The 25470-nt window shown below is 43.6% G+C and overlaps 5 protein-coding genes across 7 annotated transcripts; 1 reads left to right on the top strand and 4 right to left on the bottom strand.

The window, feature by feature from the left end:
• Positions 1 to 206: 206 nt before the first annotated feature.
• On the bottom strand, positions 207 to 5957 carry LOC120825707 (rho GDP-dissociation inhibitor 1). The gene is made up of 6 exons (XM_078108956.1): positions 5744 to 5957; positions 3717 to 3905; positions 3325 to 3414; positions 2319 to 2395; positions 1959 to 2022; positions 207 to 1856 (listed from the first exon to the last, which is right to left on the bottom strand). The coding sequence occupies exons 2-6, from the start codon at positions 3901 to 3903 to the stop codon at positions 1657 to 1659; spliced, it is 618 nt and encodes a 205-aa protein (XP_077965082.1). The 5' UTR covers positions 3904 to 3905; positions 5744 to 5957; the 3' UTR covers positions 207 to 1656.
• A 10-nt stretch (positions 5958 to 5967) lies between these two features.
• anapc11 (APC11 anaphase promoting complex subunit 11 homolog (yeast)) lies at positions 5968 to 11710 on the top strand. Of its 3 annotated transcripts, none has more exons than XM_040187495.2 (3): positions 5968 to 6088; positions 10794 to 10910; positions 11389 to 11710. In XM_040187495.2, the coding sequence occupies exons 2-3, from the start codon at positions 10802 to 10804 to the stop codon at positions 11532 to 11534; spliced, it is 255 nt and encodes an 84-aa protein (XP_040043429.1). In that variant the 5' UTR covers positions 5968 to 6088; positions 10794 to 10801; the 3' UTR covers positions 11535 to 11710. The 3 variants fall into 3 exon arrangements, with proteins under 3 accessions (XP_040043429.1, XP_040043428.1, XP_077965083.1); XM_040187494.2 differs by lacking the exon at positions 5968 to 6088 and adding an exon at positions 10473 to 10669; XM_078108957.1 differs by lacking the exon at positions 5968 to 6088 and adding an exon at positions 10515 to 10695.
• LOC120825699 (THO complex subunit 4-A) lies at positions 7457 to 10049 on the bottom strand. Its single transcript, XM_040187479.2, has 6 exons — positions 9682 to 10049; positions 8833 to 8994; positions 8596 to 8743; positions 8439 to 8505; positions 7928 to 8123; positions 7457 to 7839 (listed from the first exon to the last, which is right to left on the bottom strand). The coding sequence occupies exons 1-6, from the start codon at positions 10015 to 10017 to the stop codon at positions 7825 to 7827; spliced, it is 924 nt and encodes a 307-aa protein (XP_040043413.2). The 5' UTR covers positions 10018 to 10049; the 3' UTR covers positions 7457 to 7824.
• Positions 11711 to 12335: 625 nt separating the features above from the next.
• On the bottom strand, positions 12336 to 13895 carry ppp1r27b (protein phosphatase 1, regulatory subunit 27b). The gene is made up of 3 exons (XM_040187491.2): positions 13506 to 13895; positions 13226 to 13376; positions 12336 to 12978 (listed from the first exon to the last, which is right to left on the bottom strand). Exons 1-3 carry the CDS (start codon positions 13726 to 13728, stop codon positions 12855 to 12857), a joined length of 498 nt encoding a protein of 165 aa, XP_040043425.2. The 5' UTR covers positions 13729 to 13895; the 3' UTR covers positions 12336 to 12854.
• Positions 13896 to 14904: 1009 nt separating this feature from the next.
• On the bottom strand, positions 14905 to 25069 carry p4hb (prolyl 4-hydroxylase, beta polypeptide). Its single transcript, XM_040186541.2, has 11 exons — positions 24623 to 25069; positions 22599 to 22805; positions 21631 to 21764; positions 21092 to 21229; positions 19687 to 19791; positions 19446 to 19571; positions 19083 to 19283; positions 18878 to 18998; positions 18392 to 18573; positions 17757 to 17876; positions 14905 to 16448 (listed from the first exon to the last, which is right to left on the bottom strand). The coding sequence occupies exons 1-11, from the start codon at positions 24759 to 24761 to the stop codon at positions 16377 to 16379; spliced, it is 1545 nt and encodes a 514-aa protein (XP_040042475.2). The 5' UTR covers positions 24762 to 25069; the 3' UTR covers positions 14905 to 16376.
• Between the last annotated feature and the right edge of the window lie 401 nt (positions 25070 to 25470).

Genomic DNA, 25470 nt, shown 5'->3' with positions numbered 1-25470 from the left:
CCTGCAGCCTCCATAAAGACAGATTATTCATATTTTAGGCCTCAACTGCTACATCCCTTTGGACTGGTTCTGTCATGTAAAATAATCTGTATACACAACATGAAACTTTGAAGCTGGTTGTGGAGCCAAAGCAGAGACTTGGACCTGTGACGCGTTTCAGGAACGTCACCGAGCGGCACTGTAAAACACCAGGGTTGGAGACCAAGTTGAGCAAAATCTTTATTGGCTGAGAAGAGCAATCACAAATGAGAGAATATACAACCCCACCAGCATGCCAGTGTTTTCATAGAAACTGTACAACGTGAAGCAATGTATGGAGAATGAATACATAGTTATCGGAAAACAAAAACAAGTTTTACATCCATATGTACGAGGTGATTAAAAAAAAAAAAATCTGGTCCATTGCGTTTAAAAACCCTCCTCTCATTAACCAGTGAGCATGTTCCATCGTTAGTCAGCTGCTTTCTTTGTGGGAACGTCGTGGGTAAAGAGGCTGCTCAGTTCTCTGTAGGCGAGACCGGACTGCACAACGGCGTCCAGCAGCAGCTCAACCTCCTCCGCTACAACTCCTGAGCACCCGAGATGTCCCGAACGCGGCTACAAACGAACGAGGGGGAATGATGTGCATTAAGGCAAAGGGGAACGACAAGAAAACAATGCAAAACAATTAAGAGTTGGCGCAAAGGCCTCATGGCTGAAGAGGAACACGAGAGCCGGGATCTGTAGCATTCGGTGCCCTCTAGTCACGGTTTATACACCACGGGCCGTATTTGCCGACATGTATAAAGATTCTCCACTACAGCCGGAGGTTACAGGTTGGGAGGGAGAAGAAGCTCTTGGACTACAGACCAGCAAGCGCCGCCTTCCCTCACAAGGCGCGCTAAATAAACATCTTTAACCGTTGGTTGATGCATAAGGCAGCTCGTTCCTATACCGTGTTCACCGTCGCCCAAGCCCCCATTTGAGTGGGTGAATACATTTGGGGAAGAAAGAGGCGCTGTGGCGCAGCTCTGAATGAATTGTTTTCACAAGGCAGGTATCGGTAATTATATCACAAGACAGCAACCAAAAGGAAAACTGTGGGGAGGGGTGATGTGGTGGGGTCAGCTATGGACACAACACTGATTAACAGTGATATGAATACAGTCACATTACCCAACCATTGATACAATTGTATAAAAAAAGGCAAACAAAAGTCGATTGTACAGTTGCTTTTCCACTTATTTCATAGTGAGAGAGGAAGACACCATTCTGGAGAGGCGGAAGGCGGGTTAATCTCTTCAAGCAGCAAAACAATCCAGAATAAAAAATTTTTTTAAAAAAACATCTAGGTGTGAGGAAATAAGGTGCTACATGGAACAGCTCGGGGGGGGGGGGGGGGGCTGGGGTGGTCAGTGAACATGGGTGGACCGTGTGAAATAAATAAAACGTCAAGTAAACAGGGCGGTGCTGGATGGGGTCGGAGTCTGGGGGTGGAGGACTGCTGCTACGGATGCTGACGGAGGTGGGAAGGACGGTGGGGTGTTATGACTTGAAATGCACAACAAAGAAGGCAGAAATGGTGGATATGGAATGGGGGGGGGGGGGGGGGGGGCTTAGGAACGCACAGGACTGGGCAGTTTTGTTCCCTCGCCCCAAACAACACGAAGGCCTCTTTTAGTCTTTCCAGTCTTTCTTTATGTTGAGTTTCCACTCCCAGGACAGGTGGTCGTGCTTGTCGTCGTCGGTGAACTTGGACTTTATCTCGTAGTTGCCGCGGGCCATCAAGCCTCTGGGAGCTTCTTCCATCGCAGTCAGGAAGTCATATTCAGCAAGACGAGGCCCATAGCTGCCCACCATGTAGTCAGACTTATCGACTGTTAACAGATGACAATGGACATTAGTGTCACATGTTATTATTTCACTTCTGTTCATTTAAGGATTTCAACAGTGGATTAATTCCAGACATGTTCACTCACTCTTAATTCCTTTCCTGAATGTCTGCTGCACATACTTCAGTCCTGAAACAATCTCCTTGTTCACCTGCAGAGACAAACACGGTAAGAGAAATAACAGGGATGAAAAATTCACGATTTAAGGGCCCTGAAACTCTAAATCTCATCAGATGGAGGAAAAACGCTGAGTTCTTCTTTCATGAGATGGCAACTCATGACTCGCTTTTTATAAATGAATACTGCAGACATGTCCTATGTGCACAGCCTGATCTGTACTTGATCAATGTCATGGATATATGTATACAATACATTTAGCCAATACCAATTCGGTGTCTTTTCTTGGCCTTAAAATCCATTTTCTTATTTCCACGGCACAGATCTCACCTTAAAGCTGATCTTTATTTTGTATTCAACGCCCTCTTTCAGAACAATCCCTTGCTTCTTAAAGACTTCCAGGTCTCCTGTCAATAAAAAGGCACAGGCATCAATATTTTCTTAATAATTACTACGGTTAATAGTTAATGTACATACATACATAATCAGAACATAAATCCACAAGTGTGCTGTAACATCCACACATGGTTTCAATAGTTTTTCCCTTCTTAATGCATTTGGCATTGCACACGGCATCAATTGGCCAAGCAGCTAGCCGACTTGTTCTTCCACTCTTACTTGGTTCAAGTCACCGCATCTCCCGACAGAACCCCAACGGTTGAGTTTCAGCCTGCATGCACGTTTGTTCAGCCCAACATTGTTGAAACAGATCAGCTAATGTTGGAGCGAGAGAAACAAGTTAGCGTAGGACAGATTTGTCTCTGTGCTCCACAAACAGAGTGTTCCAAATAGAGGATTTTCTGATTAAGAAATGAGCGATACTTTAATGTTTGAAAGATTGATATTTAAATTGATTAAATCTCATCTTCTCATTGGTAGTTTTATAAGCGGCTTAGAGTAAATCAATGGAGGTCATTGTTGCCTCTCTTATCTATTTATATTATGAAAACATCTCGTCAAAACCAACGTTTTAATCCAAAATAGCACCAAAACTAAATGTTACTATATTACATGATGAGAATATCTAATTTACCTTCAATCAAAATGTGCCTGAATGCAACCAAACAGAGCCTTACTCATTCCCCGTGCAGGTGGACGATGGGACGTTACACCACTAGTCGTGACTCTAAACACTGGTGCGACGTGCTCGAGTTCTTACGCGGTGTTTACGGGAAGGTTTACGCCAACGGCGGCAAGTCACAATTTTAAACCGTCCCAAAACCTCCTTAACACACATGTGGCGATCGAACGATCTACGACAACAAGTCAGTATTACTCGAGTTTAAAAGAAGGCATTTCATTTAACAATTAAGGGATCTAATGAAAAGGAACTCACCTTGCAGGTCCAGCTCCAGGGGGCTTGGGGCCGTGTCACAGAGCAGAGACATCCGGGTCACTTGGACATTTGGAAGATCAGGGTCTGAGACTGGATCAAAGAAGCCCCACCAGTGACATTTTAGACACAGTTCATAAAATATAAAAGGTCCTTTTAAAATCCCAATATTGGAGGGAAAAGTTGCAATTTGATATTTCCTCAAACTGTTCAGCACCAATTTAGATTAAACCAAAATAAGCAAACCTATCCCAAACAATGGAGCATCGTTCCTGACATTATCAAATTCATTATCAAAGCAGAAAACAGAAAAAAAGATGGAGGATTCATGTATCTATGAGTCTTAGAAGCTCTCCAACAACCAAACACACACAATTAGATGTACAATGAATTACCAGCGTCACAGTCCCCAGCGCCGAGCAGCGTTTCCTTATATTTACGTAGGCTCTCGTCATCCTTATCCATCTCCTGGATCTCTTTCATGGACTTCTGGGCTGGTGGCCGGTAGTTCACCGGCACCGGCTCTTCGTTTTCAGCTGCGATTGCTGTGAGCTGCTCTGGAGTCACCTCATCCTCAGCCATGTCTGCACATACGTCGGGTAAAGCGGAGGAAAGAGAAAAGAAAAGAAACACCTTTTAGCGTAAAACACGCAGATAAAACCTCCAGTGTTCTGAATGGACACACTTGTCGCTTTGCGAGTTTTCCTTTAAGCACAGATGACCAAACAATAATGCGAGTGAGGACTGCAGATAGAGAGCGCCTGCACACTTTATCTGCAGCGGGGAGGTTGTGCTGAGGCAGCGTTTCTCCCAACACTCCTGCTGCTGCCCCGACTGTCTTTCCTCTGAAATATTACCATCATCACTAGGATGGTAAATAGGAAATAGGCGACGTGTTCGGACAAGCGAAATGCCTCATGCAGCTGTGGAATATCATTGTGATCTTAGTTGAAATCTGCCGGAGAGCTGGTAACCATTAGCTGAGCAACACAGTCCTGCTTGGCCAGTAATATTGTGAACACTCATTATATTGATCCATTGACCTGCTGATCCCAGTAACCACAGTGGAAAGAGCAGCACGAGGTCCCACTCTCGCTCAGGACTAAGCAAACAACTAACCAGCTCGCCAGCTACATTATGGTGTGTTCAATCTTAAAAATGGGAAGAAATGGTATTGGGTGAAGATTACAGCACTATCGTGTGTTCAAATGTAATCTATCCTTATACATCTAATGGAACAAATACATACCGATACAGAGACGGTATTAATCACCGTATCAGCACGTCGCACCAAGACAGTTTTTTGACATGGAAGTAGAGCTGCACAACCATCTGAATACTGCAAATAAAATCTGGACTATAGTTGGGCTTTGCACATTTTGAATGAGGCAGCGAAATAGCCATATATAACTTAAACCCATAAGGCTGTTGTGGACATCTGTAAAGGCAGCAGTGATTGTCACTGTCTGAACAAGTGTATCCTCTAAAACTGCCCAAATTAGCAGCCGTCACAAACATAAACGTGCCAGAGCAGGGTCCAAAAAACCTCCTTCGCTCCTCGTTACACACCAATCCCAACCTCCTGAACGAAGGGATGACAAGTGACAAAGAAGCGTCGCGAAATATGAATATGCTTAAGAGTAAACTTAACTGGTTGCATCGATTTTCTGGGATTTCTAGGATTCTGAGATTGATTATTTTAAAGAAGATAATGCACAATGTGATGATTAGTCTGTGGTTTAGTTGCGGCGCGGATTTTGTTATTGGATTAGAGGAATGGAAAGGACTGTGCAGGCGGCAGGGAATGGGTCATTCAACGAAAGAGCAAAGTAGATGAGGACATTTCTGACTAAAAACCTCCTTTGATCTGAAAATGAGCTGCAGTGCTTTGCACAACAGAACGTGGGATCCTCCAAAGGGCACTGAGCCCATCACACAGCTCGCACCGGTTCCTAAAGGCTTTGAAAGTGAGCTTCTCCTGTCAAATCTATTTCGGAATCAAACGAAAGAGCAAACTGCAGGGAAGCAGCCCTCCCTGTCCAGTCCTGTTACAATCAGCAGTTACATGTCAAAGGAAAAGAACAATACGTTGGCGATGTAAACAAAAGAAATGCGGTTTTCTCCTTTTGCTCATGTGTTTTAAGGAGGATCAGTAATTATTACTACCTCATATATATTCATACATACACAGAGAGAGAGAGAGAGAGAGAGAGAGAGAGAGAGAGAGACAGACAGACACAGGGTGGCTAGCTGTCTCGCTGGGAACAATCGGGAACAATTGTTCCGCACTAACCAGATGCCGTGGCTAACGTTAGCCTAGCAAGTCACCACCGCGCACCGGAGACCGGGAGTGACACCGAAAAGGCTTCAACGTCACGCGACGGGTCGTTTATGAGCGGTGCTCTAAACGGATGTCACTTACCTTTTATTCAACGCGGTCGTGGTTCCAGGTGCCTTTGCAGTGGCGCTGTGCCCGTGTGTTACCCGGCGCTCCCGAGCAAGTATGGCGAACAAGGGAAGGGCCCCGCCCAGGTGGCTGCGCGCGCAGCTCGGTTCCGGGAAAACGTCGAGGTTACGTCAAGGGACGGAAGGTTTACTACGTCACTGGTGCCGAGCCAATGGAACAGCAGTTTGCACACGATCAAGGAAGCTGGCTAATTGACAAATTGCATATGCAACTCTGCGCCTACATTAGTCATAAGCTGCGGGCAGGTTCGGCCTCCACTTCGATCCAGTCGAGGTAGACACGCGTCATTCCGCCGTGCGGGTACGTGTTTGGGTTTACGGTAGGAGCGTGTTGGAACGGGCTTCCAAATAAGAGCCAGTGCGAAAAGTGGTCGGTGGAAGGTTCCTTTCCTCTCATCAGTTGGTGCTATGGGATGATGTATGCAAAGATAACTTGCCTGGTTACTAGTATCTTAACTTGTTGTGTTTCAGGGCACTTGCCAACACTGTACGGTGGCCCTGAAGTGCAAAACACAACGGCAAATACGAAAGCGTGTTAGCGTTTAATTTGACGCTGGTACAGAATTCTATCAATCAATTTTAGTTTTTTTTCCTTAAATGTGCTTTTGGTGACCATTTTTCGTCCTCCTCTTTCCTCCCAGCGTGAAAAGAACTCTAGAGCATGTTTCATAGTTATGGAGATGACTAACAAGCAACAGCATTTAGACCCCAGCAGAGTGATTGTGTACAACAATACAATGCACATGTAATTTAATTGCAATATTTGAGAGGTCACTCTACCTGGCCAATTCACTGCTGATACTAAATTAATACTAATTAAATGAAACGCATTAAAAGAGAAACTCATACCTTTATGCTACCAGATTGTTTGTCATATAGCAGGACATACATATTTTAACTGTAAAAATACCATATATATATATATATATATATACATGTATACACACACTTATGCACAGGCATTTGGGATTGAAAATATTTGTATTTTTCCTTTAAGCAACAATGGACAGCTGTGTTTTATTTGATGTCACAGAGCAGGCAACCCCATGCATGATCCAGTGATCTGGGGACTGGGACTTCATGGTCGGCAACACCACTGCTGTAATGTAATTCAGGTCTGTTCGCCTTGGTTTCTTGATGGGGCAGAAATAGAGCTGCGGATTGTTTAAGTTTGACCCTCAAGCCTCCGTACCTTCATGATCTTGGAATGGCTGATATAGAGCACCATTACCACTGCCTTCCACTCTGGGCCTTGTGAGTGAGTGATGATGGAATTGAACCGTAACTTTTTCCAGTGTTCTAACTCACTTAGTGGCCCTGCAGAATCAACCGCTTTCCTTAACTGATCACTTTCTATCGGGACCTGATTATAGACAGATGTTTCAATTTCCTTTTCCAGGGCAGCGATTCCATCAACCCATCTACAATGAAGTCCATTCAGGAAGTGATATGCTTTAACATTTCCAAATATAGATCTACCATTAACAATTTACATGTGTTAAATAAAATAATGACTTAGTTAAGTTATGAAACAAATGCTTTTAAGTGCATGGTTAAAAATGGATATTTACTAAAGAAATTTAGTCTGGTAATACCAGAGGCAGCTGATCTGCTAAAGATGATCCAGCAGCTGATGTATTATGAAATATAAAGGGGAGGGGCAAAAATCTGTCAATGAAGGGCAAAGGGCTTTATTCCCAGGCAGAGTACTCAAAAACACCAGAAAAACCGCTCCATGTAATTATTTATGTACAAAACCATTTGAAATATGTTCATGTCAAGTATACGGTACCAAAATACAGAACTGCATCACATTAACATTACACATTACATCTGTCCAACCACTGAAATCATGTTTATGTAATTAAAAAAATCCCAAAGCATGACATGGAAAAGAAAAACATTAAAAAAAAAACAGAATATAATGGCCAATACAATAAAATGTTTTTCTAAAAATGGGACAAGTTTAATTAAGTCTGATCATAATCAATTGAAATTAAACAAAAAGGGACAGAAGTATCTTCCTTTTAGACGCTCCTAACTGGTGTCCATCTGAAATTTACACAAGAGAACATAAATTGTAAAACACAGTATGGTAAAAGTATAAACAAAAAAACTTAATCACAAGCCAAATACACACCTTTGCATTGTAAGCATCCAATTGGGCATCCAACTCCTCTGCTGAAAGTTGGGGTCTGTTTCCGCCTCCTCGTCCACGACCTCTGAAACCGCCGCCGCCACGTTGCCTCCTTTCACCTCGGTCCCCCCTGTCATCCCGATCACTCCTCTCAAACTTTGGCTGTCCAAGTCTACTGCGGTCAAACCCTTTGTTTGAACTGAAAAAGATCAGTATTTTAAGACACCGGCAAAAAAAAAAAGTTGTATTGCATAATACAACAGGACTACCTGCTACAGTAGAATAAAAATATTGTCGTTGTAGGAGTTTCCTTGGTCTTAGTAGTGAAGGATGGGGCTTACTCAAACCAATTGCATCTTAAACTAAAAACATGACGGCCCGTTAAAAGATTATGAAAGGCCCAGACAGATAAAGCCAGAGTTCTGCAGCCAGACATTTTTTGGTAGTAAAACAATTATGCCTAATAACCAAGCGCCCCAAACGTTAACTACACGGCCCTTTCCACATCGCCTACCTTTGCGTAGAAGGTCTACTCTCGATGTCGACTTCGGAAGTCATTTGCTGGATTTTCATGGGGCGGCCTGAAAACAAAATACACAAAAACATGAGCACCTTATGAAAGCAACCACAGTATGACATTTCTATTGTAAAATGAAAAAAGGAATCCTCACCATCAAGTGGGACACCGTTATAGTGCTTCATGGCTTTGAGTGCTTCCGCCTTGGTTTCAAAATGGACATCTGCGGTTCCTTTACTGCGACCAGAACGGTCGTAGTGTACAGATGCTTTCTGTAACGTCCCGAATTCTGCAAACAATTCCTGGGGATCAAAGTAGAAACGTCAGCCATGTACACAACACGTTGATGTTCGCAATATACGGTATGCAGGATTTTTTTAAAAGAAATTACCTTGATATCCAAGTCAGAAACGCCAAAGTCCAGATTGGAAACCAGCAGCTTGCCGCCGTTGTCTACACCTACACTTCTTTCTGCTACTGCACTTTGTCCTCTGTGCCCACCAGCATGCTCCTCAAACATGTCATGCTGCCATTTGTCTGGCAACTCCCGGGGCTGTTAGAATAAGACAAAAACAAAACTGAAGTCACCTTAAAATGGAAAACATGGAGAAAGTTATATAAAAATAAATTTAAAATTTTTTGTAAAAAGATAGATGTCACTGTGTGTGCATACATCTATGCACACGGACATTTTAAATAATGAATTATCGTTAGTGTCGTGGTACAACAATGACTATAGCTTTTGAGGATTTAATTACACGTTTGTGGTCAAAATCAAGAAAGCATCTAAATAAACTCAAACGTATAACGATAGTTTTATTTTAATGTTGAACAAATTGCGACCAAAAGCAAATCCTCGTCAAAACACAGGACAACTTTTTAAAAAGGCACCGACTCGGACACAAAGCAGCCATGTTGCAAATCCCCATCCTGCGCGAGTCTCACATGGTGACATGTTTAATTGACGCTTACTTGGAAACTATTGTTTCCGAAACAAAGTTTGAAACAACGGTGGGGGGGTTATTTCGCCATTCAATGTTAATGTACATCAAGCGGCGTATGATTGTGGTAATTCGGGTAACTAACGTAAGTAATGAGGATATATATCGTTAGCGCTTTAGGTTCGGTGGAGAAGCTAACAGTTGACGACAAAAAAAAGGCACGAAGGAGGAATTCTAAAAACAACGCGCCATTTTAATTTCAGTTTCCGCTCCATTGTACCGGCGTATCGCTCTCATACCCTGGTGTACGGTTCCGATCTGGTGTTTCTTTCTCGGTTGAAGTTGTTCTGACGACTCCGCATCGGCCTTGACGATCCACCGGCCCGACCTGAACTTCCACCCTGCCCGCCAGACGACCGTCCTCCGCGACCGCTGCCTCCCTTCTTGTTCAGCTTGATAATGTCGTCCAGAGACATACTCATCTTGTCAGCCATCGTGATGGCTGTGCTGTGGGCCGAGGGCGAACAAAGAACCTTTCCGTTGAGAAAACGCGGTTGTTTATCGGCTGCTTTCTCCGGTGGCGCGGTGTTACGTTTAGCGGAAGTGATATAAATACTTTGCAGAAGTGACGACATAGCGGAAGTACCGCCTCTTTTCGTTTTTTTTTCTTTTACAAAAATTGTATTGACAATTTCCACCCAGTTAATTAAAGTAGCAGATTTGTGTGAATAATAGCGGTGTTTTTAGAGGTAAAGAGGTTTGTATCCTACATTAATAAAATACACGTGTTGTCGTAAATTATATGTTTGTGGTCCTAATTAATGAATTCATAAGAAGTGACAGATACAAATAAAACAATGTATTCAAGAGCAAACAAGCACTCGCCGAGACTAGTGACTGTGTACCTGCCATTATGAAACAGGTTGGCATACAATGGATTCTGTTATAAATATATATAGGTAATATTTTAATACTTGAGAGTTGATAGCAGGTTGACATGAAAAACATGTTATTATTATTTCAATACCTTGTTTTCTGGACAACAAACGAACTTGTCTAATTTATTTGCGCTATACCTAAATTGACCATTGGGGGGCAGCGTTCAGCCGCCGAGTTTACAGCCGGCTGTAATTCCAACAGAAGAAGAAGAAATTCTCTCCGGTTTCCTAAAGTATCAGCTGCATGCTCTTGTTCAGCATCAAACTGTGCACATCATGATTTCTAAGCTGCGTGGAAACACAATAACCTAAATTGTGTTGAACATTTGAAGAAGTTCTACGCCGACGAGTAAGTTGGCTGATAATTCTGCTCGGGTAGCTACACAAGTCACTTGTTAGCATTAGCTCACATGCTAACGTTAGCTGCCGTGGTCCTTCTGGGAGAGAGTCACTGAGTTTTCTTCTGTTGTCAGACCGCACGATGAAGGTAAAGATCCGACAGTGGAACGGAGTGGCCTCTTGGTTATGGGTGGCTAATGATGACAACTGTGGGATCTGCAGGATGCCTTTCAATGGCTGCTGCCCGGACTGTGAGTAGACAAGCTTACGTGATGTTGTGCTTTTAATACAATGCATATTCTGCAGGTGTCTGGCCGGTGTCTGGCATTAACCAGACACCGGTTCCAGGCTGCTGCTTCTTTTGAGTCCAGAACCTCCTGCAGCGGCAACTCCATCAGTTCGTTACATGTGGATGTACTGGGGCTTTCCCTTTCCCAATTATCCATCATCTTTGCATGATCAGTTACAGTTAGTTGGGAAAACACACCTGATCATAAATGAGATCATGTAAAGTGATGGACTAATAACGTATAATGCAAAGTTCAATCTAACACACCTATAAACATAATACATTATGAATACCCTTTTCTCTTTAATGCTTAAGCTGTAATAGTAAAACGACTGATGCCTTAACAAAGACATAATATGCGTTGTATTAAATGAGTACTGATGGGTACCATTCTTTTCTCACTGATGTAACTGAATTGTAATACTGACCCTATTTTACAGGTAAAGTGCCGGGGGATGACTGCCCACTGGTCTGGGGTCAGTGCTCCCACTGTTTCCACATGCATTGCATCTTGAAATGGCTGAACTCCCAGCAGGTCCAGCAGCAGTGCCCCATGTGTCGACAGGAGTGGAAGTTCAAAGAATGAACGCAAGGTGCCTGCAGAAACTCAGAGACTCGCTGAGGGCTGTTCTTGGATTTCATTTTTATACCAGCTGTACATAACTGTTTTTGTATTCCTTATCTCATGTAATGCAAAAGGACATTCAGAACTTGGATTATTCTTTTGACGGATTTAGTATGTGATTAAATAGAATAAACCTACTTTTGTATGCCTCATGCTTTTCACAGTACCCTTAGTGACAAAGTGTTTCATCAGTATGGTTGATAACTCAAGTCTTCTGGCGCGGCTTTGAAGCTGCCTGAATCTCTTGACTGAAGATTTTTCTTTCTTCAGTAATATGGGTCAAGATTCTTGAGGTTTTTTTTTTAAATGAAATGTTTTATAAAATGTATGTAAATGTCCAGACAAACTTTTGTACCTTTAAAGTGGATCTATTTATTCACCCCACCAGACAGACGGCAACATATGGAGTAATTTTTGGCCACCTGATTAATGAAAGTTCAATATTCACTCTCATCTATTTTGATCTCCAACTGATGAAAACGTTCACTTAAGAAATGTTTTAGTCCCTCATTTAAGGACAATGGTATTTTAGTTTTATTATTTTGTTACCTATAGTCGTTGCATTCATTCTTGGCTGACATTAGGGGGCACTGTGTCATGGTGAAGGGATTTAAGTAGCAGGTAGGTGTCAGGTGAGGCACCTGGAACGAACATACATTTTAAATCACAGCAGACAAACCGCAAAAATTGTTGATTTGAGACCATAAAATAATTCAAGTAAAAAACATTAACGGACAGGTGAGTTATAAACCGACTAAAATGGTGCATCAATTGTCTTTTTAATGTACGTTCTATTTGAAAAGACAGGTATAAAAAGTCATTTTACAAACTACTGAATAAAGTTGAAAGTGGTCTGAAGGAGAGAATACATGGTTTTGTAATTGTCAGCTATGAAAAGATTGTCTTAGTTTTCAGAGAGGTGCTAATGAGCTGACAGTGAAACAGTTTCACAAAACAAACACAATTCCATCAACAACCCAATAAAAAAATAAAATAAAATGTTCAATTTACTTCATTGCAGTACCAAAAGGCCGGCAGCTCTTCCACAACACTCTACTGATGCAGTTCAGGTAAAGCCCTTTGCCAGCAGAAGTTCTCTCCCGTCTGGAGTCAGCCGACGGGCTCCAGCAGCCCTCTTTCCACCACACATCCAGAGTCTTTGACCTCTAGAGCCGAGGCTGCTTTGCCCAATCAGATGGCTGGACTGACGTGGCCTCTTCTGTCGATCGCCGTAGAACAGTCGATTGACCGGACGCTTGTGGCTTTTAAAGTCACATGTTTTCAGTCGTCGACGGCCAGCCCCAAGAGCTCCAACAGCTCCCTGTTGTCCAGGTCGATGAGGTCAGACGGTTTCTCCCCACAGTCGTTTTCCAGCTCGGGGTTGGCGCCCAGCTCGAGAAGGTAGCTGGAAGGAACACAATACAACATGCTTACTGAAAGGGCACAAATGTTGGCACGTTGGCAAAGTCAATACAAGCGTCTGCTATACTTCAGGTCAGTGGGGTGCAAGAATGCAGCAAATCCGCCAGCTTCTCTTAACTAGCAATATTCCTTGTAAAACTTAATATCATGCAATCTTACTCAATTCATTACACTTGGTGGTTGCCTTGGTTTCTACATCCTTGTACACTTATATAAAGAATACTGTATACCGTGCAACGTGTGGGAAGCCGTCGCTGCAGGCCATGTGCAGTGGGGTCCACCCCTCCTCGTCCCTCTGGTGGACATCGGCTCCGTGGTTGACCAGCAGCTTCACACACTCCAGGTTCCCGGACAGGACGGCCTCGTGTATGGCGGCCATGCCTGCGATGACCGGGAAGGGAAAAATAACCCATCGGTTTAGAATCGAATCATTTTGGGGTTGAAAAAGGATGTGTAACCGCACAAAGGTTTACCATATCAGGGTGATGTAAATGCTACAGGGGCTCCTACCAGAGTGGTAGATGGTGTCCAGGTTAACTCTTCTGGCTCGTATGAAAAGTCCAATCCTCTCCAGCTCCCCTTGTCGAACATAATCCAGGAAAACAACGTCATCGGGGAAGTGCACACTGCGGAGGGGCTTCAGAGAAGCAGCCTTCTTGCAGGTGACCAGGATGCCACAGTCCTGGGCCTTGATTCCCATAGTTTGAGATATGGGGCAATGGAAGTATTTCATCGTGGAAAAAAAAAAAAAATACCCTAACAGCAATACCCTTGCAAATTTTAAGTTTGACTTTCTTCAAGTCTTAAAAATCTGAGCAGAAGAGGTCAATCGTAGTCCTGCAGAGATCAAGCCTGCTTCTCAGAGCGGCTCAGTTGCGGTCTGGTGATTCGCCGTCTATCAACAAGCCTCCCCGTGTCAGACCTTTTATACTTTTCGCCTGGCTATTTTAAGACACGACACCACACAGAGCCAGTGGCGAAATTTGGAAGATGAGAAGCGCTCTGGTCAGATATCGCCTGTAAGCACGCAACAAGCCTGACACAACTCCAGTGTCTCCAGACAGCCAGCAACCTCTGCTGTCACCATCACACACACTCACCACTTAAAAATAGCGGTGACATCCCTAGAGATGAGGGGTCGGTCTGGAAGCTTCCCGTATCACTGTTTTGGTGCAAGCCGTCAAGCGACGTGTGTAGGTTGTTTACCATTTACTGCACTTGTGTCATCTTAAGATACTTCTCTGAATCACAGGCGAGACACAAGGGTCATTTCCAAAACGACGCTCTACGTCTTTACCAGTGGTGGGAAATTGGCGATGAAACAAATAAAGTATATCAATCAAAGTATAAATATACACCAAACGCCAAATATGGAATACTTCCTTCAATTGAGGACAGTGTACTTTTGAGGTTTTACATTCTACAAGTTTAAAACGTTGCTAATTCCAGCAGGCTGGGGTTTAGCAGGTACAATATTTATATTTTTGTTTAAATTGGCACAATAAAGTACAGCTGAGGAATGGGAAGAAGATGATTAGCTTCGCAGGTATTAGGTCAAAGTAAAGGATGATGGTGCTTGACGAAAAGTAAGGATCACGAGTCAGTGAGATTCCTCCTCTGGGTTAAGGACCAAAATTGTTAACAGACAAGACACCAGTCAGGTCACTAGCAAACCATTAGCAATTACTGCTACGGTTACTTGACTTTCAAACTTAAACCCAAAATGTTTTGTGAGACATGGAACAGACATTAAAAAAAGGGTTCTAAGTAGCTCTATATCCGTACGAAAAGAAAAGTTCCAATGTAGTGCAATGGCATTGGACCATACCTGGTTCATGTGCGCAATAATGTAGTTCATCTAGAGATGCACTTCAACAGGAGGGAAAAAAGAAACATAACTGAAGACACCTTTTTCCAATGTTTTTTAATTATTTATTGGCCACCATTTCACGTTTTCCACATTAATTTGGATATGATGGAATGTTATATTAAGTTTCCCCCACCGCTGTAGCCGTCAAACCCATCATCTAGCTCTTCTCAAGCCTCCCCTCCATGCCAAACAACCAGCACATTTATTCTCCTTTTCATAGACAACCACAAAATATGAACTTGTCATACACCATACGTTCACACAGCACACTCTGCAGTCTCTCTTTTCCTCACACACACGCGCACACACACACACGCACGCACGCACGCACATACAGTTGCGGCAAAAAAGGGTGTTGTGTAGAGTCGAAGGGGTGCAGGAGGTACAGTACACGTGAGGGCTGGGGCTGTGCAATAGTTTCCTCCCACTTCAGATATAACAGACGCTTCTCTCAAACCAACCAGACCAGTAAACTGTACCAACCGGTCTTTAGCGACCACAGCGAATCTCTGATTAGGCATGAATGCAGTGCGACCTATCAGAACTGGCTCCAAAAAACATCCCAAGTCTGAGAGTGTGTCCAAGGGCCAGCTGGCTACAATGGTACACTGTTAAAAAGGAGTCCTTAATAACAAAAGAATATGAAAAACTCATAGTGAAAGCAATTAAATAAAATTCTCACAAAAAGTGTTTCTTTCAAAAAAGGAAAAAAGAAAAATGAAGTCAGTAGCCATGCTGAAATGAGACAACAGAGACATTATTTGGGAATGAACAAATGAAAAGAGCGTTCTCACCTAACAAGATAGATAATTGGTCTCAGCTACAGATGGGGTGGGTCCTTTGTGCTACACTGGACAAGCTCTATTGGGTTTATTTTAATGAAGACATTGCAAAATAAACAAATTATAAGATGTCCCCATGTCCCCTGAGAGAGCCATCCTTGCCAACAAACCACAAAAATCCTCTGGATGTCCATCATTGGGAAAAAAAGAACATTGCCAGCCCCCCCCCTCCCACTTTTACCTAAAAATACCAATTACCTCATACCCAAACTGAACAATAACAAGGGTATTTTTTTAAATTTTTTTTTAAAGAGGGAAGCAAAGTCAACAGAAAAATAACCAACCGTTTCGAAAACTGCATCTCAATGCCATTTTTACATTTGGTTTAAAATATACAAGGCAGACAGCTGATGTGGAGCTTTGTAGAGAAGGCATTGAGGTCTCCCATAGAGGTGTTGCGCTGTTCCACAGAGTCCCAAGGTGGGACATGACAAGTCTGGTCCAGGTTTGGAAATGTGGCCGGCAAAAAGGCCCTACCACGCCACGATGGACTGACTGGCCAACTGGTGGGCCGGCCAGGAGGCAGGCTGCTGACAAGCAGTTTAAGCGGAAGTATTAATGTTCACAGGACAGGGAAGGCCCACTAGGAAGTGACTGTAGTGATGGTGACTTGTTGGAAGGGTTGGGGCGGGACTCGTCTCCTCTCGCTCTCTCACCTTTAACAGGCTCTTACAACTCGTCATGTTCATCGCCCTCACCATCAGAGTCCGTGCCCTGTCCTTCGTCCACACCATCCAAATCCTGAAAAGCAGAGGAGAAGAGGGCCGTTTATCAAGACCGAATCTCAATCGGCGTCAAGCATGCAGGTCTACTTCATAGTGAATGCACGAGTGTTGCAGACTAACCATACATCTGTGGTTTTAGTATGGTGCAGTATGCTATGCTAGTAAGCTATAATAATAATAGCTGCAATCTAATAAAGCAGCTGTCATTCCTGCAGTCAAACTATCTCCAGCTCAGACAGACTTGCTGGGTCTAGTCCAATCAGATGTCAGCTAATTTGAATTTAGCCTCACGGAGGGTTCATCCTGCATTGGTCTACTGGTTGCATTTGGGACCTTTGAAAACAAAATATGAGTTGTTGCAGCAGACATGAATGACCTAACGCAAAAGAAACTTTATCTGCAAGTTACACAATGTAGATGTAAACGTTTAACAGCATACAGCGCCTAATCACCGGCTGTATTACAATGTTTCCATGATATTATGCAGCCATATTGTTCTCTGATCAACGTAGTGACAAATACAGTTTGGCACATTGATTATCTTCCATTTTGCCAAACAATTCCCGTTATGTCTGAGGACATGATGTAAGGAGGAAAGTCCGATACAGGAATGCATTTTTTTCCCAGCAGGTCTCCGGGCAGAGCCCCGGAAAAAGCGAACAGCTGCAGCGGCTCACAGCAATAGTAGAGCTTATTCGCCACAGGATCCAGCTGAAGAAAAGTCACTTAATACTGCTCATCGCCAGCCTTTGTGTACTAGCAACATCGTCGGGAAATATTTAGCTACACAACAGTAAGCAGCATCCAGTCTACATGTTGGTAGTTGGATCAAAACCAATTAATTTAGATAAACATCTAGCCATATATAGTATGCGAGAAACGTGCAAGAACCCTGTTTATTGAAAACCAAGAAACTTTGGTTAATGAAACCATTCCCGAAAAAATGAATCAGTCCCGGAACTAATCCAGCAAACATTGAGCCTCCAAACTTCATGCTGCAGTTACAGTGTAGCAGCAGCTGTTCTGGTCCCGGTCATCTCCAGTTTCTCTCATTCACGGCTGCCTCTCAATATGAATATGTCCCGTCTGGTTTTAGGTATCGCTACATAAACTAAACAAAGCAGGTTTTGTCTGAGCATACAGCTTCTTTTATTTGGTATCAACAGAAAAACACGGGTGGATCTAATGAGCATCAATACATTCATTAATACTCAGACGGCTCCTTCCATGAGCTTGATTCATTCTTCTTTTAACGCTACAACTTGGCTGTAACAGCATTGATTTTGCAAAGTGTGTGAATGAAACGCAGTTAAGAAGATCTTACCTCGGGGTCCAGATCCTCATCATCGTCGTCATCTCCTGCAGGGGCGCCGCCGTCCTTACCGCCGCTCTCAAGGAACTTTGTGAAGCCTTCAAGTGTTCTCTCCCCGTTGTAGTCAATCACCTATTGATCCAACACAGCTCTGATAAATGTCCAAGATCGTGTCTTAATCTCCACAACAAAAGAACAAGGCAAACACATATGCATGAGTTTCATTTCAGAAACAAAAAAGCTTAGTCTCTGCTCCAAACCTTCTTTAAAAGCAGCCAATAAACGTTGGTGCTGTCCATAAAATTTAAATCTGGCCATAATGACCTGCGACAAAGCACCACCGTACCGCCATCCTTATTTAGAATCTGAGTGGGGTCACAGGCTAATCCTCGGATTTACCAAGAGACGGGTCCAATATATACACCACCCAGTTAAGATTGCTAAAGTGAAGGATGGAGCATCAATGAGGGGGTAGCTTTGGAGGCCAGCAAGCTCAGATTTCAGCATATTGTGAGCGCTGCTAAATCAACAGGCACTAATGATGATTGGGAATTATTTGGGATCCAAATTAAACCCTAAAGATCAATACAACCCACAATTCCAAAGTCTTAAAAAGAAATAAGGTCTAACACCATTGTAACACTCACCGTGCGGTCTTCTCCTGCAGGGAAGAACTTTAGAGTGGGAAAGCTGTGGACTTTGACGGAGTCAATCTCATTGGCTGTAGAGTCCATCTTAGCCACGATGATGTCAGCGCTGTCCACAAACTTCTCCCCCAGCTTCTCCCAGATGGGCGTGAGCTGTTTGCAGTGTCCACACCAAGGTGCATCTAGAACACAATAAAGTAGTTGAATTCAAATGATTTCACACGTGGATTAGCTTCAGCTCATTTACATATTGACCATTGAAGACTTTTGAGTTAGTTTCCCCACAGGGCTGCACAACTTGTTGCAATGTATAGCAGACAAACTCACTATGAACATGCCCCATGCAGGCTCAACCATTGGCCTTTGAAAAGAGCCGAGCGCCGGTCAATATGGAGAATGCCTTCAGCTAGAAACCATTCCAACCCCCCCAACGTAAGAGCAACTGTGCTTTGACAACAAAAAGAAATGATAAAACGAGGATCTTACAGAATTCAACAAAGACGTTCTTGGAAGGATTGAAGGCGATCTCCTCAAAGTTCTTGCCGACCAAAATCTTGACTGGGTTTTTGTCCCAGTCCCCAGGGATGTCTTGGCTCATGAGGTGGGGCTGTGACAGAAAAATGAACTGTATTACCAAAGTGTATCTGTAACACAGGTGTTGTGGCATAAGGGATCACTCCTCGGCCTTCACCTTGAGTTTGCCATCAATGAACTGTTTGCAGAAACTGATGATGGCCTCTGATGTGATGGCATCACTTTGGGGTTTGTACTTGGTCATCTCGTCCTCCAGAGTGATGAGGCGGATTGCAGGACATTCCTCCTTCTTCAGGCCGAAGAACTCCAGGATGCGCTGGTTGTCGTCCACATCACTGTCAATGAAAATGTACAGGATCTGGAATGGGACGGGGGGGAGAGGGGGTTATTACTTGATTCTTTCTTCACAAATCTTCCAAAATATCCTGTTCAAGTGTTAGACTTGTATTCTGCACACACTACTTATACATGACGGGTTAAAGACAACTGCATGCAAGGTGATTCGAGACTGTTCACCCACCTGACCCTTGAATCCCTCTGCTGCTTTCTTAAACTGGTCCATCTTGTCCTGGAAGTCTGAAGCGGTTTTGGGCAGGAACATCAGAATGTGAGACTTGATTTCTCCTCCAAAGATTTTAGGAGCGGTCTGAAGACAAAAAGATATTAAAATGGGACATGTGAGGGTAATACTTGTACTTGTTATCGTCAGGGACAGTGTGGGAAAGAGGTGGAATGGTTGTGTTGGGGTGCATGGCGTCTACCTGCTCTGTGAACTCAATAACCAGAGGCAACTGGTTGGTCTTGACAAAAGCCAGGAGGTTCTCTTTGGTCAGCTCTCCATCAAAGGTATTGCGCCCTTCATCAAACTGTGAAAAAGAAAAATAGCAACGGTTCACTTTTCATCCACCCACCTAGTTTGCCTGTGAACACCAAACAGATTTACCGGACAAACCACTTAAGTATCTCCCGGTAGACTTTCATTAGGAGATAAGAATAGCAGCCCTTACCGGCAATACAACGGGAAAAAGGACATTTGGCCATTGGCATGCCGCCAGCCTCTCGGGCACTGACCGAAGCCAGGGAACTTAAGCCTCAAACACTGTTGCACTAAACAAGTGAAAGACTCCAGGTGTTTATTTGTGACAAAGCACCAGCTTTGGAACAACAACAACCCCACATGTCAGTGGTGTTTGTTTCAGAGTAGAGATATCGACATGGATCAGGGGCCAGACAATGGCAGTGGGAGGACTGAGCCTTGGTCCATGTGCCAAAATGAAAGAAGATCATCCATAACTCAAAGGACGGAGAGCAGAAAAGCACTGTTAGGTACAGAGTTTACCTTTTCACTAGCTGAAAGCAGCTGGGGATGAATTATTGGATCTGCTTCAAACATTTAATGCCACAAACAATGATGCCCATCAACAACAAAAATACAAGACTTAAATAAACAATATAAAATGACTAAAATCAACCCTGTTACTAGAACCCTTGTGGTCATATTTAAGCAGACACAGCGGAGCATTGTGAGCACATGGTGGCAAATGAGATATTTTTTCCCACTAATGCTGAACTGCTTTCAAGTCGAGCAGTCCTCATGTTCTTAGGCCGTGCGAGAGGCTGGAGGATGAGTGCGTATTTGCTTTTGGGAAATTGATTTTTTTTTTTTTTTCTTACAACAGATGTGCTGGATCTGAATCAAATTTCATTCATCTTAAATAATTCTTGACCTATTCTGCCAGTAATAGCTGTATTCAAATCATAAAAAACAATCGATAACTCAACAAGCTGAGGCTGGACAACAAGGGGAAGATGCACGTCTAAAACGCTGAGATTAGTAATACACAGCGGATACTGTGGAGGTTGACAGCATCACATTACCAGAGCGGAGATCAAAAAACACTGGGGTGTCTCCAGCAGTTTCTCAGTAAAGGCTCACATGTGACCGTGTTTCATAAGCCAATGCCAAGCTACAAAACACCCATTAACAATATGACCAGAACTGGGTCAGTGGGTAAACACTCATCACATGTCAGGTAATTAGGAATCTGCAGCTCAAGAAATGTCATTTAACAACAAGGTGGTCACACAGTATGTTTCAATATACATCAATGCATGCAGCTTATGTATCACAACATCTAAAAGAAAAACTCAAGGACTTTAAGTCACCTTCTTGAAGAGGACAACTCCGTCCTTGGACACCTCGAACTTGGAGAAAATGGCATCATCACTTGTCACAGCGAAAGGAATGTCGTCTGTGGTTTCTGCTGCTTTTTCGTAGTCCTTGGCACCGGCAGAGTCAGCATCCTATAAACGCGTTGAAAAAAAACCCTTCCGTTAAGAAAAAACAGTGTGCAAGTGATCTCCAATGAATAAAACTATGTTTTGAAAGCAACTAAACATAACAGGAAAGTTAATGCAAGAAATACATTTGAAATAAAGAACACCCTTAGTAGACCAAAATGTTTTTAATTTTGCTTTAGATAAGACAAAACATTGCTCGACGTTGGCAAAGCCAAATGATAAACTGAGCAATGCATTTGGAGTTATCCTACTGTATACAAATGGGAAAAGAAGCAGTTTTATCACCAGTGAAGGGTTCGAACAAAGAATATTTAGAAATCAAAATAAAAACCAAGGAAGAAGCTTTACTACAAGATTGACTAATAATGTATCTATAGTTGGACCGTGAGAGATCAGAATATCACCTTAAAGAATCCGATGACTGCCACCTCATTGTCAGCGATCAGAGCCTCGGCCTCAGAGACTGTGGTGAGGGTGACAACGGCCGGGCCAGTGCGCTTCTTCAGCCAGGCGACGATGTCATCTGCCTGCCTGCCAGCTGCAACGCAAGAGAACACAAGAACTCTTTTTCTAGCATGAACGGTAATGTGCAAACACAGAGCGCTTCCGCATTTCTGATGGTTCACAAGTCTTGGTTGAAATGGCCAGGCACAAAACTGCTCATTGGTTTTCAGTTTCAAATCCAAACACTGTTAGTGAATTGTATAAAATGAAAATAATATGTCAACTTTGTGAGGTTGTCAAATATTTCTACCTTTCTTTGGAGTAATACGGCCACTTTTAAAAAAACGACTTTGCTGTCGGACTGAACCGGTGATGCAACACTGTAGCAATTTCACTACGAAACATGTGGCTTTCCACATACGTCACTGAGGTTTTTAAAAACATAGAGATTTTTTTTTTTTAACTGTTACACCACTATTCCCAACCCACTCTCCCCCTCCCTTCCCAACTTAAGACTGGCCCAGACCGGCCAGGAAGGGGAAACGTGAAGAACTGCACATCTCTCTTCTCTGGCTCAGAATCAGCAAGGGGGGACTGTGCAGGGGAGGCCCAGCCCACATTCCATTGCAGTCTACTTGTTCAAAGCTGATTGGACAACTTGGGAGTTCATGCTGCTGTGCAGATCATGTTACCTGGACGAAAACAGCCAATAGGGCTTGTCTTGGGCGGTCCTAGCGGATTCTTTATGGAATCTATAAGATTACATTATAAACTGATAGTTGCATACTTTGCTATGACAGGAGTTACTCATTAATACAACACCACGCAAACACTTGTGTGCAATAGATACATTCCCCAACCTCTGACCTTTAGGTAACACCTCTCATGTGAGGGGGTCTGCATGAATAGAAACCACAGTAATGCTCACCAGAGTACTCTTTGGGTGACGCCTTCTCTCCGCCCTTGAAATACTTGATGGTGGGGTAACCCCGGACGCCATACTCCTGTGCCAGCTCGGTCTCCTCTGTCGCATCCACCTTACCCAGGCGGACCGCTGAACCCTCGGCCTTCAGCACGCCGGCGGCCTTGGCAAACTCTGGACCCAGGGCCTTGCAGTGACCACACCATGGGGCATCTGCAGGAGGTCATGTCAGGGGGACATTTAGCAAAGTACCATGCAAATGTTTGCATTGAAGTTGATAAAAAAAAAAAGAAAAAAAAAAAGATTGAAACACTTCAAACGAATGAGCTATCATCGTCACAAATGATCACCAAATTCAATGATTGGATGATCATCTATAGAAAAACACGTCATGAAATAAAGATTGTCTAAGCTCTCGACCAAGAATCTGTTCAGCTTATAGAGTAGAATGTGGAGAGGAAATTATTAGTGTGGTCAATGGGCAAATTACCAATGTCCAATACATGCCGGTTATACACGTTTGTCAAACATTATATAGCTTTTATCTAAGCTACTTTAATATGAGGATTTGGTCATTTTTCTATAGTATATTTCATTAAAACTAACATTTCAGAGTGGTGGTCAGGAAAAAAACCGAGTTGGGGATCTTCCAAAATGTTACAACCTAAATTGTATACAATATTATTGGAAGACTCCTGATGAAAATAAGTTGCAGCACTTTTATTATTAGAAAATATCCAGGGAACACAAACAGTAATTTACATCTGTCCTTGTTTTATAAAAAGGTTTTCCCTTTGTAAATTTGTCTACATATTTTAATGAAGTTAGTTTGATAACATTTTTCTTGACCAAAGCCAGTTAGCATAAAATACTTGTTTAAGCCATGGTGTCCAATTCTACAAAATTATGGACACCGCAGATAATCATCTAATCGGCAATGACACGTCACTTAAAACTGACCTGCATTGCATCACCTGAAATGCTAGACAATAAATAGTAATTGTTCCAAACTAGTGCACAGATTAACTTTCGCCAAGTACACGTCAACCTAAATCCACGTCCCACTCAGATCCCGCCCAGTGGACAAATACGTGGAGAGAGAAAGGAGGAAGGAAAAAAAAGCTTCATCCCGCCCACCTCGAGCCGATTGGCTGATGCCCCCCACGGCCATTTCTGTGAGTGGCTCACTGGGCTGTCAGATCAAAATATGAGCAAGACAACAGTCAACGACCAAAGTATGGTGGCGTGTGTGCGTGCGTGCGTGTGGGCCTGCGTGCCACGGAGGAGAACTCACGTATGCCTGTGCTGTGAAACACGCACACACGACCTGTGAATAGTGGAAATGTGTCAAGATTCGCACGAACGTGACAGCGCACGAGCGGTCCGGCCTGCACGAAACCCCCGAAACCACAGCAGGCAAAAAGAGGCGTAGAAGCATCACATTGTACATTGTACACATTGCACAGCATCGCATTGTACTCCACTCCTCTCGCTTCTGGGGTCACTGGCCGTGTAACGTTATTATATTATTATTACTACCACAGCGTCATTTATCATGAGAGCAAACAAAGGTGGCCGTGCACGGCCCGGGCCGGGTTTCCTCATAACGCAATCGGGTGGTTTTTAAGTCAACGTTATCTGCGAAACACCCAAGTTACCGCGCGGCTACACCACAGATCCGATTCAACGCCGACATTCATACAAGTGAGTCGCTTCGTCTAGGTGTCCAACGGTTGAAGACACTTGCTAGTCAACACCAGGTTTACTGGAAGACAAGTCTCCCGCAGACGGACAAAAAATGGCCCCGTGCATTTGTACTTGGTTTAAGCCGCAGGCCCACCGGGGAACCCGGATGAAGTAACGCTAGATTCGTGATAAACTGTGAGCTAGCCCCGGCTAACGGCGGCAACTTGTCACAAGTGTCAAAGTTCCGTTGCTAACGTTAAACGGGGCTAAACGTGGCTAACGCTACCTAGCTAGCTGGCTGGCTGGCTGGCCCGGGGAGACGTCGTAGTTGCGGGCTTACTCACAGAATTCCACCAGGATGTTGGGGTGAGTCTGGAGAGCCTCGTCGAAGTTACTTTTCTTCAGCACCAGGACATCCTCCTCCTCGCCGACCTCGGCTCTGGCGGCCACGACGAGCGTGCAGATGAGCAGGAACTTCCACATAGTTGCTCTCGAGTGTTTTTCTTCTCCTTCTTCTTCTTCTTGACGGGAGCTGCAGACGAACGGTCGGCTGCCAAGCTGTTGTCAGTGCGGCGCTTGTCGTTGTTTAAGGCCGGTGGGGGGAAGAGTTGCTGGTATTTTTGCGTCTACAGCTACTAACGTGGCACCGCACGCAGAAACCGGAGGAGGGGGAGAGCGGACGTTGTGCGCATGCGCATTTATCAGGACGAAAGCGGCTCGTGTTGAATTGTGACTGGACCGCTGCGGCCTGCACCTGGAAGTGAATGAGTGGCGCTCCCTGCTATCTAATGGCATTACTACACATCAGCCCTGAGAGGTTTAGTGCAAAACTGTGGCAACGCAACACACACACACACGGTTAGGACGCATTTTTAATCATACAGTGGCCACATCATTATTCTTTGTGTCTGTACAAGCAAGTGAAAAGCGATATGTGCCATAAATAAAATCGGTAAACTTCGCTGTAACTACGGTTTTTACAATGGTTTTCTGATGGTTACTTGTTTTCTATGCATATAATTGTAACTCGTTGATTTATTGGGAGGGGGTTTGTTTTCGGAAATGAATAATATATATATATATATATTATTTTTATTTTTATATTTTTATATTTTTCGATTGGGAAATTAAGTGATGTTAAGTTAACCTCCACTTTATCTTGAGTTAAGCTGCGAACAAGTAAGTCTGATTT

Source organism: Gasterosteus aculeatus, chromosome 9 (assembly GCF_964276395.1).
Source record: "Gasterosteus aculeatus chromosome 9, fGasAcu3.hap1.1, whole genome shotgun sequence".
NCBI classification, from domain to species: domain Eukaryota; kingdom Metazoa; phylum Chordata; class Actinopteri; order Perciformes; family Gasterosteidae; genus Gasterosteus; species Gasterosteus aculeatus.
The sequence above is the reverse complement of the archived record's forward strand: the minus strand, read 5'-3'. Positions and strand labels throughout refer to the sequence as shown.

What these genes read in the sequence shown, in the direction of transcription:
- LOC120825707 (XM_078108956.1), bottom strand. Translation starts at nt 3,903, where the DNA reads ATGGCTGAGGATGAGGTGACTCCAGAGCAGCTCACAGCAATCGCAGCT. An exon ending in CCTGGAGCTGGACCTGCAAG is followed by an intron (nt 2,396 to 3,324) that starts GTGAGTTCCTTT and finishes TTTTATTGACAG; the next exon opens with GAGACCTGGAAGTCTTTAAG. An exon ending in ATTCAGGAAAGGAATTAAGA is followed by an intron (nt 1,857 to 1,958) that starts GTGAGTGAACAT and finishes ATCTGTTAACAG; the next exon opens with TCGATAAGTCTGACTACATG.
- LOC120825699 (XM_040187479.2), bottom strand. Translation starts at nt 10,017, where the DNA reads ATGTCGTCACTTCTGCAAAGTATTTATATCACTTCCGCTAAACGTAAC. An exon ending in GATCGGAACCGTACACCAGG is followed by an intron (nt 8,995 to 9,681) that starts GTATGAGAGCGA and finishes TTATTCTAACAG; the next exon opens with CCCCGGGAGTTGCCAGACAA. An exon ending in TTTCTGACTTGGATATCAAG is followed by an intron (nt 8,744 to 8,832) that starts GTAATTTCTTTT and finishes TTTGATCCCCAG; the next exon opens with GAATTGTTTGCAGAATTCGG.
- anapc11 (XM_040187495.2), top strand. Translation starts at nt 10,802, where the DNA reads ATGAAGGTAAAGATCCGACAGTGGAACGGAGTGGCCTCTTGGTTATGG. An exon ending in CAATGGCTGCTGCCCGGACT is followed by an intron (nt 10,911 to 11,388) that starts GTGAGTAGACAA and finishes CCTATTTTACAG; the next exon opens with GTAAAGTGCCGGGGGATGAC.
- ppp1r27b (XM_040187491.2), bottom strand. Translation starts at nt 13,728, where the DNA reads ATGAAATACTTCCATTGCCCCATATCTCAAACTATGGGAATCAAGGCC. An exon ending in GGACACCATCTACCACTCTG is followed by an intron (nt 13,377 to 13,505) that starts GTAGGAGCCCCT and finishes CGGTCATCGCAG; the next exon opens with GCATGGCCGCCATACACGAG. An exon ending in GGCTTCCCACACGTTGCACG is followed by an intron (nt 12,979 to 13,225) that starts GTATACAGTATT and finishes TGTTCCTTCCAG; the next exon opens with CTACCTTCTCGAGCTGGGCG.
- p4hb (XM_040186541.2), bottom strand. Translation starts at nt 24,761, where the DNA reads ATGTGGAAGTTCCTGCTCATCTGCACGCTCGTCGTGGCCGCCAGAGCC. An exon ending in GAACGTCTTTGTTGAATTCT is followed by an intron (nt 18,574 to 18,877) that starts GTAAGATCCTCG and finishes ATTGTGTTCTAG; the next exon opens with ATGCACCTTGGTGTGGACAC. An exon ending in ATGAGGATCTGGACCCCGAG is followed by an intron (nt 16,449 to 17,756) that starts GTAAGATCTTCT and finishes TCTGCTTTTCAG; the next exon opens with GATTTGGATGGTGTGGACGA.